General features: G+C 37.4%; 1 protein-coding gene across 1 annotated transcript; it reads left to right on the forward strand.

The window, feature by feature from the left end:
* The first annotated feature begins 9,619 nt into the window (after positions 1-9,619).
* Positions 9,620-13,586, forward strand: LOC122041214. Its single transcript, XM_042600827.1, has 7 exons — positions 9,620-9,871; positions 9,947-10,126; positions 10,269-10,401; positions 10,518-10,564; positions 10,654-12,282; positions 12,535-12,676; positions 12,764-13,586. The coding sequence occupies exons 5-7, from the start codon at positions 10,657-10,659 to the stop codon at positions 13,423-13,425; spliced, it is 2,430 nt and encodes an 809-aa protein (XP_042456761.1). The 5' UTR covers positions 9,620-9,871; positions 9,947-10,126; positions 10,269-10,401; positions 10,518-10,564; positions 10,654-10,656; the 3' UTR covers positions 13,426-13,586.
* The last annotated feature ends 222 nt before the right edge of the window (positions 13,587-13,808 follow it).

A 13,808-nucleotide genomic window follows, 5' to 3' on the forward strand; every position in this document is an offset into this window, starting at 1 on the left:
TTTTTTAAGCAAAGGATTTGACTATGTTTTTATGACAAAATCCTTTTTAAGCTAAGTACTTAATCAAATTTTTATCAAAATCTAAGTATTTAATTATGCTACCCTTCAGAGGGAGCTTAAAATTAAATAGAATATTTTTTTCTCTTCTTAATTGTTTTTGATTTATGTCAAAGGGAGAGAGAAAAGTCAAAGTTAAGAAATCAAGAAATTAAACATAATGAAAAGGGGAGCATAAGCTTTAAATTTTATTTATGCATTGATGCTCATGGTTAACTTCCGTTATTTATTCCTTTATTTAATGTTATGTTTTACTTAACTTTGAACCAAGATTGATATAATAAAAAAGGGGGAGATTGTTGGTGCAGTGAGCACCAGATGATTAAACCTGAGTTTTGATTATGACAAATGGTTCAAAGTTAAACTGTGGTGTTATCTAACAAGATTCATGGAGCTTGCAGGAAAGTCCTAAGTGATACTTAGGTAAAAGTCTTAGCTACGATTAGGCAAGGTGAAAATCCTAGGGGGTGGTAACCCTAGGTGAAGGAAAAAGCCTAAGGGGGGGGGAGGGGAGGGGGTAACCTTGGGTCCTAAGGGGTGGTAACCCTAGGTGGAGAAAAACCCTAAGCAGCGGCAACCTTAGGTCCTAGGGGCGGTAACCCTAGGTGGAGGAAAATCCTAAGGGGGGGGGGGGGGGTAACCTTAGGTCCTAGGGGTGGTAACCCTAGGTGGAGAAAAACCCTAGGGGGCGGTAACCATAGGTCCTAGGAGGTGGTAACCCTAGGCGAAAAGTCCAGTCAGTCTGGAGGACCGGACTAGCATTAGGTAATCTATCCTGAGGGGAGTAGGTGAGGACGCGTTCTCCGGAAGAGGGAACAGTAGGCGTCGGTTCGACCTAGGATTTCCGGTAGGAAATCCGAAGTCAGAACCGGACAGTCCGGAGACTGTCAAAATATTCTATTCATATTATTGTTTTGTGCTAACTTTATTTTGCAGGGTATTTTTGGGACTAACATACTTTGCAGGTATAAAAGAGCACCTTAAGCCTCGGATGAACAGTGTTCGAGGCGCCTCCATAGAGCTTGGAGGCGCCTCGGGTGCAGAATGTAAGCTGGCCGCGAAGCAGTGCTGGAGGCCCCTTGGATGGAGCTGGAGTCGCCTTGGACCGAGGCTTGGAGGCGCCTTGGAGTGGCTTGAAGGCGCCTTGGAGTGGCTGATAAGGTGAGACGAGTTCAGCAATGATCCACGCGGATGACTCGGAGGCCTGGAGGCGCCTTGGATGGTCTTGGAGGTGCCTCCAACATGCTTTAAAAGGAGGCTTCGAACAGCAGGTTGAATCATCAATTAAAAAAGCTATCATTTGACTGTTGGCTGCTCAAGAGACGACCCTGAAGTGTTGTAGCTACGCCTCGACAACCAGGAGTTGTGATTCTACTATTCTTTATTGTCGGTATCATTATTTCTAAGTACTCTTAGTTGTAATCTCAAATTGTACTGAATTTATGATACTATAGTTGTTGCCCACCGAAAGCGATTAACGATCGCGAGTCTTGGAGTTGGAGTCGCCACAGGCTCCGAACCAAGTAACTCATTGTGTCTCTCTGTGTGATTATTTTATTTCCGCTGCTAACTCTCGAACATTTTACGATTCTAAAATGAGTGAAAGCCACGAGTGCTATTCACCCCCCCCTCTAGCGCTTCTCGATCCAACAGCCTGTGTGTCGTTAGTACCTCTCGACATGTGTGCCAGTGTTTTATCTCGACCTGCAGCTCGACTTCCAGCTCCATGACGCATCCGGCTCTGCTTCGTTAGATCCAGCCCTTTATCCTGATCGGGCATCATCTACTCTTCCCGGTCGCGACCACTCGAGCAACGTCCCATCCGAGGGCGCCTCCTAGGCCAGGGTACGTTTTCCGTACTCACCCCTCATTTATTTCATTATTATATTATTAGCCTGTTACTTATATATTCGTTGGATCTACCTCGAGCTTCGGAGTACCAGGAACCGGGGGGACCCGGTCGCTGGCTGCAGGGTAGCGTTGACCAGAGGACTTCTGAAGACTTGGTCAACACGGAAGCCATCTCAGCACACCCTCCTCCGGGACACCGTGACTCGGTTAACATTCTCGCCACTTCACCCGACGGTCCATCCGACTCAGATTCCGGACATGATCAACGACAAATCCCATTTTCGTAGTAGATTTGCAACAAAATAGATTCGTCTTCAAATCTACAACGAACCCAATTTCGTTGTAAATTTGTGACAAATTCAGTTTTAGTTGTAAATTTGCGATGAATCCTGTTTTTGTTGCAAATTTGCAATAAAGATGTATTCATCGCCAAATCTATGATGAATCTATTTCCATTGTAAATTTTTGACAAAAATAGGATTCGTTGCAGATTTGTGATACACAGTGATTACAATAACTTAGCGACAAAAGTTTTTCGGCACTAAATTCGTCGCAAAAGGCAAATTTTTGGCAAAGTCTGCTCATTTTGCATTTTATTGTGTATACGAATATGATATTCCAAACCTTATTATATTAAACACAACATTCCAACATATTTAACATTCCAAGTCAAATCTACAATCCATACACGTCAAAGTAACAAATCCAAAATGAAACCATACAAAAAACATGTCAAAACAAACATATCAATATTCATACAAGTCATTCATACAAGTGATCATATCTAAAAAAATTCAACATTCCAATCTAACCTTCTTAAAGTTCAACAAGTCATCATATCTCCAAATACAAATATCTCATACCAAACCGTCTCAGAACAACAAAAAGATAAATCATCATCTTCCTCGACAAATACTTCCTTCTCCTTTCATTCTTCTTATTGTCTTGCATCAAAAAATAAATAAACAAAAAGTATCATTTTAACATGAAAGCAAATTATATAAACTAACACAAAACTTAATATGGAAAGATTTAGAGATCATTTAATTTCATTTTCATTTTTTGAAAAATACACGTTCTATTTTCTTATAAAATGACTTTTAGGCATTCTATATTTTCCCATATAATGATATCTCTTTTTCTAAAAATAAATGTGGAAATTGTCAACCCAAACAATGGTTTTCCTTTTTCTCAAAAAATGAAAATGGAAAATAACCAAACCAAAAAAATGAAAATTGAAAATAACCAAACCAAAAGTTGCCTTGCTTTCTCTAATGTGGATTTTCAATTTCCACCACCTTCCTTTGCCTCATCAAACCTATTCAAAATAAATTAATAGTATTAATAAAAAAATACAAATAAAGGGTTAACAAATTTAATCAATTAGCACATGTTCAAAAATACTAATTCTGAGACAAATAATATTCATACATAACAAAGTTAAGAAGAACCATCACCACCACCATCATCGTCATCGTCGTCACCATCATCATCAGAAATCAGGAGGAATTTGACTTGGAGTTGAGCCTAATTGAAGATGTTATATTATGACGTCATGTTGTTTATGCATTTCTCTCATTTCCTCATTCCTTTATAATATTATCCTCTTCAAATTGTTAACCTCTTCCGTCAAATTATTTATTTGTTCCCTTACTACTAGTGAGGTGAAAGAAGATGTATAAGTAATTATATGAGTTCTACTCAAAGAACTCATTCCCAATATTCTTTCCCCTTTCAGTCCCCTACTCGCCTCCAGCCATAAACTTAAATTGTTACCAACAGAGGGCTCACATATGTCAATATCATAATTATCTTGCAAACTCTTCTATGCTAGCTCTAGCTCATCATATTTCTCTTGTATTGTCATGAAAAAAATTAAAATAAAATTACAATAACAATATTTTTAAAACACATATACATAACTAATAGATTCGAAGTTATAAATTTAAGATCAAAGATTAATCCAAACTTTAATTACTTTAACTCTATCCTCGCTCCAAGTCTTGTCTTTTTTTTAAAAAAAAATATGCGGATGAAAGTGTCTATAAATAATGGCTCCTTCTTAGTTCCTTGGCTAAAAAAACATGGTTATACATAAAATAATAGTCTAAAATAGATTAAATGATTAGTGGGAGAGTTAAAAAGTTACCAATTTACATGTATGCTCATCAATATTGATAAAGCTTCCCACATATGTCACAGACGAGTCTATAAGCTTGATTTGTTCTTTCATGTTGACTTATTTATTTGCTCTCCTTAGTTATCCAAAAATTGGAGATCTTGGTCCAATTTTCATTGGCGATGTAGGGTGACTTTTTTTTCGAGTCTTTGCATGATTAAGTATATGTCGGATGTGATCGTCACATTTTTTTCTTAATTTTTTTTAATTTCCGCCTCTTCACTTAGTTCCCAATTGAATGTTCGCTAAAAAAAAAAATAATTAATTATATATTCACTTTAATTTTATATCTAAACTAAATGAAATATACTTTAAATTCATTCCACTAGAGCTCTTTTATGGGTGTTGGAGTACTTGTATACATTATTAAAGATTCTCCCCGATGGTTATTCATTATTCTATTAATATCATGAATAACCCATGCAAAATTTGTAAATCTATCATAAAGTTATAAAAAATAATGTTACATAAGTAAGATAGTTAAAAAAAATAAAATATTTTATAGTACTTATGAATCTTTGAGCGAGACTATAAACTATCAACTATCATGCATCTCAGCAATCCAGTGTCCAGCCAAAAGGAATTTGCGTGAGTACTGGCGAAGGTACTGGAGACAGTGAATGGGAAGGTGTTGCCGAAGGTGCATAGGAAGGTCCTACACCTAAAAAAAAAAGGGGGGGGGGGGGGGAGGTTCAATGCCAAATGATGAAGCGGACTAGCCAAGAGTACTCCGTCTATACCCACCACATCAAGACTGTCAACCAAAATTGATAGGATAAAGTAAATAAAAATTTGATGCATAATGAAGAACATAAAAAAACTTACCATATTTGCGAACATATTAGAGAGTGCGTGAAAACAAAATACGAAAATGACACCTCTAATGACATATAGGAAAAAATACAGTGTATTAACAGATAAAATATATAAATTTAAAAATGAGACAATATATAAACAATTAGAACTATGAGTATTGTAAATTTGTAGAATAAAACTAAATTCACCCATAAATTAAATATTATCATATATGAAAATAGAATATTATATGTTTGTTATATTAAGATAACAAAACTTATCCATCATCAAAAATCAAAGTCCTCAACTCCTCATTGTCATTGTCATTCTCCTCCTCCTCCTCCTCCTCCTCCTCATCGTCATCATCATCATTATTCGCATGAATTTCACTTGCATTCACGTTTATCACTACTCTGCTGGGATCTCGTAACATTAGAATAATACATTCCTCGGTCTAAGATGTGTTCGTAACTTCCTTTTGTTGATATGCAATGTCTTCCCAATGTTCCTTAATTTTTTTTCTATGCTTTTATTTTACAAACAGGCAACCATCAATTTTGTCAAGTTTCAAATTACTATTTGAAGCATAGAATACTTGTATTGCTTATTGTGTTAACACAAATAATTTATATCTCTTATATAATTTTTTATAATTTATTTCAACCAAATTATATCGTGGATACACCTTTATCCCTTTGAGAGAGTCAAACCAATGACACATAAATAAAATAACTCACATTTCTAGGTTAAGATATTCTATCTTTATAATTTCATCCTGCAAACCATAAAAATTATTACTTGCACCTCTATCATTGGATGATTGAGCATAAATCCCACTATTCATTATAGTCTTCTCCATTCATATTCTTGAGTATAAAATTATATCCGTTTATGAAATATGTTGGCTAAGTGTGTGTCAATGCTTTTGGATCACATGACAGATAGAGAAATAATTCTTGCTTCAGGTAAACTTGATTATCATGAACATAAAGTCAAAATAAATATGTTTAAGATTCAATATATGTGTAAACCAAATTTAAATTGTCTACTTACATATGATTTGAATCATAGTTCAAATTCTTTATTGTAGAAGGGATCAAACTCTTGTATCAACATTTCAAAATTAAAAAAAAATTATAACACAAATAATTTATGAAATAAGAAATACAAAAAATATGATATATATACTAACTCATAATATAACGATATTTCTAGATAATTCAGTAAAATATATGTCTCGATTGTTCACCATTCTTGACCAGTTAAGTATCTTTGCTTACATGGTCTACTTAGTCGACCAAGATAGTTATAAATTGAGAATACATTCAAATTGGGATCAATATGACCCTCATCATTTCATCCTGGTCTCTATCTTTTGCTTTCAACGTAAGGCTCAAAATAATATGATGCAAAAGTTATTACTTCCTCCATAATCTATGCATTAACAATAGAGACTTCAACCTTACCTTATTTTTTATTTTTTTCATCAAATGATATATAAATCTGATTATAGAAAAATAAATTGTAATACATATTATATATAATAAAATTAGTCAACTTTTATGCATGAATAACGAAGTATAGAATGTTGGTGCATGAAACACCAGATAGTCAAACCTAGGTTTTGATATTGGCAAAAATTCAAAGTTAAGTTTCATTGTTATTTAATAAGGTTAAATAAGTGTGTAGATAGTTCAACTAGAAAGTCCTAATAGGTCAAGTTGAATGAATATTAGGCAAGATAAAAGTCCTAGTGGATACTGTTGGATCGAGAAGCGCTAGAGGGGGGGGGGGGTGAATAGCGCTCGCGGCTATTTTGTTTCGATTATCAGAATCGTAAAGGCGTAAGAGTTAAAGCAGCGGAATAAACAGAGAACAATCACACAGAAAGACGCAGGGTATTTTATTTCGTTCGGAGCCTAGATCGACTCCTACTCGAAGGCCCGCGATCCTTGATCGATTTGCGTGAGCAACAACTATAAGCTCGATAAAAATGATTACAAGATGAAGTATAATAGCTAACAATAAACAATTGAATTATACCGACGACAGTGAGAAAAACTGAAGTTTCGGAGCTCCGGGTCGTCGGGTGGTTGTCACAACAGTTCGGGATCATGTCGTTAGCAGCTGGTCGCAGAGAGATTACTTGGAATTACTTGGGATGAGCTGCTGGTTGAGATCCCTTATAAAGGGTGTTCAAGGCGCCTTCTACTGTTCACCAAGGTGCCTTGAATGAGCCGAGTCAACCGCGAAGATAATGGCTGAACTGGTAAGGTTCAAGGCGCCTTCATCAAGCTGTCCAAGGCGCCTTGGCTTCCTTCAAGGCGCCTCCAAGCTTGCTTCGCAGCCAGCTCAGGTTTTGCACCCGAGGCGCCTCCAAGCTCCATGGAGACGCCTCGGTACTGTTCATCCGAGGCTAATTTTGCACTTTGGTCCCTACAAGATATGTTAAACGCAAAAATACCCTGCAGCACAAAGTTAGCTCATAACATATAAGTGATAGTATAAAAGTGAAAGTTTGACAGTCTCCGGACTGTCCGAGTCTGACTTCGGGTTTCCAACCGGAAACCCTAGGTCGACCCGACGCCTACTGTTCTCTCTGCGGGGAACGCGTCCTCACCTACTCCACTCAGGAGATTTACCTGCTGCCAGTGCGACCCTCTAGATCGACTAGACTTTTGCTCAGCACTCGAAGCTTCCGGACTTTCTGCTGGACATCCGCTTCCCGGCTAGTCCAGTCTTTCACCTGGTTCGCGACACCAGGACTTTCCACCTAGGGTTACCACGCCTAAGACTTTTGCCTGAAGCCTTCGACCTGCCAAGACTTTCCGCATAGGGTTATCACCCCCTATGACCTAGGGTTACCACTCCCTAGGGTTTTTACCTTGCCTAACCACAGTTAGGTCTTTTCCTGAAACGCTTAACAGATTTGTTAGATCATTAAACATCTTAACTTTGAATCCTTTGTCATTATCAAAATACGAGTTCGATCGTCGGATGCTTTCCGCACCAACAGATACAAGGCAAAAGGAAAGCTTTAGTTGCGTTTAGGCAAGTGGAAGTCCTACATGAGGCTAGGCAAGGAGGTCTTGGTTGGTGAGACTGGAAAGACTTGGTAGATCAAGTACACAAGGTGAGAAGTCTAGACAGGTTTGGAGGGCTGGACATTTGTTGTGATAACTTTGTGATGCAGGAACTTAAAGTTGGAAGTTGCCAGGAGAAAGGATCTCCAAGCGTCTAGAGTCCCCAAATGGATCCAGGCACCTGGAGAGACTCAAATCCAGCCACGTGTGTAGCTGAGTTGGCATAGTCTGGTTGGCTAGCACACGTTGTAAGTATCTCATGATAATTTTGATGTGATTAATCAAGTCAAGTTAGACTCTGCGTATTTGATGTCTTGCGTTTGATTGTGCAGGGACTTATGAATGTAAGAAGTCGAGTGAAAGACGCGATGAATGAGAAGGATGACATGAGAATTAAGTCGACGGATTCGGTACATCCGAGGGACAAGAAGCTGTAGAAAAATCTTGACTCTTGAATGCTGTTGTCCTTTGAAGTCACCTCTTGAAATCCCCTTACGATAATACTCCTGCTCTAATTACTCTTTTGTAATCCCACTAAACTATAAGAGGAGTATGGTAGCGAAAGAGCTTCATGATGATATCGTGTTTATAAGAATAGGAAGAGATATGGATGAAGAGAGAGGGTAAAACCACGTGTATCCGAACTACAGAAATTCATTCTCAAATAAAAAAGTGCTTCGGATGCTTTAGAAAATGGGATGGGGAAGAGGAGATTTGTGGGAAGAGTAAAATAAGAATATCAAATATTTAACTGCTCACTTTGATAAATATAAAATTATAGTGCTCCTTTATAATTTGATATACGCCATTTGATAAATGGGCATAAATTAAAAAGATAAAATTTAAACCTTAACGCAAATATTTTAGAGGTCGCCCTCACCTCAAAACGTGCATAAATTATTATTTATGCTCCGAATTTATTCAATATTCATAGAAGAACATCATCATTTACCTTCAAAAATAAAAAAAATAATCGGATAGACATCTTTTTTTTTTTTAAAAATCAAGTCGTTAATAACAGCTTAGCAAAGGCCTTTATTTGCAAGTAAAGATTTCATAAAAGAAGCTCTATATATTTAAATCTGAATTTGTGTTTGAAAAATATATATTATTCGGATTTGATTTAAAACTCATCAATACATATAATTTTGGCTCGATTTGTAAAAAATTTAAGTTTGAGTTTGGTTTGAATTATTTAAATCTTATGCGAGCAGAATTAAATTATAATTTAAAATAATTTAAATTTAAGTTTGATTTAAGTTATTTATATTTTAATTTGAACATATTTAAGTTAAATTTATTTGTCAAAAAGGAGTTTGGTTTAGTAATTCATGAATAATTAAATAAAATATTATAAATTTGAATTTAGTTAAAAAAATTATATTATAAATTTGAATTCGGCTAAAATAATTAATGAATTTGTTAGAGTTTTCGACTGGAATTCTATAATTTTAAATATAAATTAAATATTTTCGAACAATTCGAAAAGCTAACGAACAGCTTTAATTGTTTACTATGCATAAATTGTATTTTGAATTTATCTATAAATGAACCAGAAAAAAAATATCTACCTTCAGAATTATTAGTGAATTAAACCCTAACGCAAATTTTGTCGGTGGTTTACCGACTTTTGATCCTCACAGATGGACTTCACATGATGCTCCATGGGACCATGTCTCTCACCTGGCAGAGGATCCTTGTGATCAAGCTTTTGGCATCTGCTCACATGCTCACTTTGCTTTGCCTAGCATTTGAGAAACTCCCTCCCCCCCAAATTTGAACCCTAGCGCAAGATCTAAACAAACCTCCTCCTGATTCAGCACTGACAGCCACCAGAGGCTGTCCCTCATTCAAGATCTCATCAAAATACTATGCGATCTAACAACACCTTCTTGGAAACTTCAAGGTTCCAGTGCAGAACCATCAATGGTCCATAACAAAGGTGATGTTTTTCTTGTTCTAAACGATTCTTTTGGTTTAGGTGTTGTTAATGGGGGACAGAGATGATTAAGGGGCAACAGTTCAATCAGACATCCACACAGTGGTTTATTCCTTTGGACATGGTTGCGACGAGTTGGCGGTGGACCAACGTGCGCATTTATGCTAGTGACAGAGATTAAAGTCTGATGTCACATGGGAGGACGGTGGGAGGATCGCCGCGGTAATTTTTGTTCAGATTCGTTCTTTTGAATGCGATTTGCTCAAGGGTTGTTTCATCTTTCACTGTAGCTTCGCCTCCTGCCGGCTGCATTCTCGACCAAATTGGTCTTTTTCATTCTGGTAAATTTTCCAAGTTTTGACAGGATGCAGAAGAAATTGAGCGAGAGTGAATGAATCAGCGCAGCTGATGAAGCTGAAAGCGAAAAATACCAGCTCCCCCACAGATCTGGAGCGTGGAGTGTCTCAGACCTGACCTCCCTCCGTTGTGGTTTGTAGGTGCATTTTTGTTTTCCCCCCTTTGTTTTTCTTGTCAGTCCTGCTAAAGATCTGTTTCCATTCTTGAGTTGTTTGCTAAAACACCCTAATTTTTTTTGTGCCCCTTTTCTGGTTAGATTGTAAGTTTCAGAATTGAACTTGGGGAAAGCAAACATTGATCTAGGTATATTATTTTTTTTGTTCCATGAGAAGAAACTTTGAATCTGGTGTTTCAGCCCCTGATTCTGTCAGTGTTCTTTCTCTTGTTCATAGAAAATGCATCAGGGCAGTCTGAAATCGGCTGTTCGCCGATCATTAAGCAGGTCTCTTCTATTGCCCTCTGTTGATGATAATGAAACAATCCAGACTAGAGCAAATGGGAAGGCCAAAGTTACGGCTGCCGTTGGGTCTATATCGGCAAGAGCTCACCAAGGCCGAGATCCAACTCCTGCAAAGGGCAACGAAGAAGAAGAAAAGGCCTTGGCCTACAGAAACAGCAGTGATTTTCAGCTTATGCAGGTGTCCAGAGAAGCTCACAAATTGACCCAGATGATTGATTCATGGTCAATGGCTAGGCATGTTGGGGGTAGTTCTGAATTTTTCGCAGAAGATCTTCTTAGAGGTGCAATAGGTCTGCAGGAGTCACTGGACATGCTCAAAAAGCTTCAGGATGTATCAAAGAAAGTGCCTCAGGTGAGTAATAAGCAGAAACAGAATATCGTGGACAAGAGATACGAAAAGATGTCGCCACAAGAATTCGGCTATGAAGGATTCAGAGTTGGTGATTACCAAAGAAGAATCTGTGAGCCACGAGTTTCATCTGATGACTTTTCGAGAAGTTGCATTGAAGAGCTGAAACAAGTCATCAAAGAGAGTCTTCACAAGCAAAATATAATGTTTGATGATGATGATAAGAATTCCTCTAGTAGATCAATGCAATACAGTGCAATTAGTAATTTGGAGGATAAGTTCCTTCGACAAAACATGGAGCCACTTAATTCTTCTGGGCAACCAAAGAAAGCTAGATCTTCAAATCTAGTTGCTAAGCTTATGGGCTTGGAAGAAACCCCTTTGAAAACTATTCAACCTGTCAAAAAAAAAGAAAAGAACTTTGTGAGCCCACCGAGGCCTAGGTTTGATATAGAAATGCCTAAAGCAAGGAAGTCACACTTTCTTGTTCAGAATAACGAACAACAAGACAACAGACTAGATAACCTCGTCGAGACTATGCATTTCAAAGGACTTGTGAAGCGAAGCCATATTGAAGAAAAAGGACTTGTGAAGCGAAGCCATATTGAAGAAAAAGGACTCGAGCCGACGTTCTTTAGTACTGAAGAACTGGAACAATGCGGGAGAAACTTACAAAGGGTTGATCAGCTGCCACCAATTGTGATAATGAAGCCTCTGCATTGGCACGGCCGGGATAACAATGTCCAGAATGAAACTCTTGCGAATGCCTTGATGCAAGATAAGATCCAAGAAATTAAATTGGTCAAGGAGAATAATAGACCGGATTATCATAAACATATTTTAGCCGAGAAGCAAGAACTGAAAGAATGGAAGCATATGGAGAGGCATGTCGCTAAAACATTACCCTATTATGTTGACAACAAACAGCAAAGGAAAAAGGTGATTGTTACTCAGAAGCTGAACAGCAAGGAGACAAAACCGGCAAGACTAAATATGAAGCAGCAGGAAGATAAGGGAGTTCAAGCAACAAGGAACAAAGTGCTTAATCCTAAGACTTCTATGGTGCAACTGAAGCATAATGGAGAACCACAACATCAGGATCCCAAGTCTCATTACAGAACCACAGCAAAAGCAATCACCAATTCTTCAAAAGATACAGCAGCCAAGTCAGGAGTAAAAGCAACTAGGAGAGCTGCCATTGCCATTTCTGCAGTATGTCTCCATTTCTTTAGATGTGTTTGTTCATTTATTGTCTACACGATATTCAAAGAGGAACAAGAGATTCTTTCCTCAACTTGCCGAATCTATTTCCACTCAAAATATTGATACAACAAATATAAACATGTCTTGTTGTATGATCCGGGTTTAAACTATTGTTCCATCACAATATAATTCCAAACTTCTCCAAAATAATAAATCATCTAGATGGTATTCCTAATCCAATATCACTACTCTTTTTTTCAGAATGAGGACACGAAATGCAATGAGAGTGACACTGCAATTAAACATTGCATCAAGGTGAATGATATTCTAAAAGCTGTGTGTGGTTCCAATGGCAGCATACTCGTCGAGCAGATGAATAAAGAAAAAAAGTCCTCAAATTCAGGTTGGAATAATCAGCTTAAACCTCTATAAGCACAGATGCTATTTGCATACAAAATGTAAAATGAAGTTATCCATATGCTTCTCTTAGCTGCAGATAACCTGAACAAAGACCCTGAAATATTTGCCGAGGCTATACCGAAGACCAACCATGACATACAAATTTCTAAATTAAAAGAAATCGTTGAGCTACCTGATTGCAAGAAAGTTGGAGTAGAGTCCACTGTAGGAGATGAGCTCAAGAGTGTTCTTCTGAGCAGCCAATCATTTCTGAGCTGTGTAAAGAAGCTATTCGGTGTTGATGCTACTAGATCTATCAACTATCAGAAAGAAAGTGCAAGCATGGATAGGAAAATACACTCTAAGCTATACCTAGACATTTCAGAGGAGCTAATGGCACGGAAATACCTCCAGTTGAAGAATACATTTCATCCCTTGATGCAAGCCCAATCATGGGGGAGGATAACATACTTCTCCATTGACAAATTGGTGGAAGAAATTAATAAAGAGATCAGCAAATTGGCAAGCTACAGTGAACTACAGAGTATTGATGCTTGTGAAGGTAGCCTCTACATAAGTTTGGAGAGAGAGCTGACGTCGAAGGATACTATCATAAATTCTGTATGGGATATCGGATGGGACTGTTGGATATGCTTCGAAGAGGCGGACCAAGTTGTTGATGAGGTTAGCAAGCAAATATTTTCTCGGCTCATTGAGGAGGCTGCACTGGAGTTGACACAAGATTGCATCTAGTGAACTATCTTTTACACATAATCTCTAGTTGCTGTTTCTACTATGAAGAACATTGATGTGCTGATTGTACAGGGCAAATCAAGTGTTACACAGAATTTGTCCTTTTTGTGTTTTTCTTGCATATAGAGATTGATATATAATGATCGATGAATTAAAGGTTAGCTTCCAACTCATTCAGAAATCTTTGAACTTTTTCCTTCTCTTGCTTTACTCATTCTAATTTTTTTCCATTGATTTTTGTTGTCTAGGTATCTTTCAGCACCTCAAAAAGCAGGAGCCTTCATATTCCAATTTCAACTGCCAAAATTAATGAAAAGCCAAATCTTTTTTCCCCTGTAGAAATATTTTTTAATGATTTTAACAAAGAAACAATCGTTTGATTA

This window comes from Zingiber officinale, chromosome 2A (genome assembly GCF_018446385.1).
Source record: "Zingiber officinale cultivar Zhangliang chromosome 2A, Zo_v1.1, whole genome shotgun sequence".
Lineage (NCBI taxonomy): Eukaryota > Viridiplantae > Streptophyta > Magnoliopsida > Zingiberales > Zingiberaceae > Zingiber > Zingiber officinale.

What these genes read in the sequence shown, in the direction of transcription:
- LOC122041214 (XM_042600827.1), top strand. Translation starts at nt 10,657, where the DNA reads ATGCATCAGGGCAGTCTGAAATCGGCTGTTCGCCGATCATTAAGCAGG. An exon ending in CTGCCATTGCCATTTCTGCA is followed by an intron (nt 12,283 to 12,534) that starts GTATGTCTCCAT and finishes TCTTTTTTTCAG; the next exon opens with AATGAGGACACGAAATGCAA. An exon ending in AAAAAAGTCCTCAAATTCAG is followed by an intron (nt 12,677 to 12,763) that starts GTTGGAATAATC and finishes TGCTTCTCTTAG; the next exon opens with CTGCAGATAACCTGAACAAA.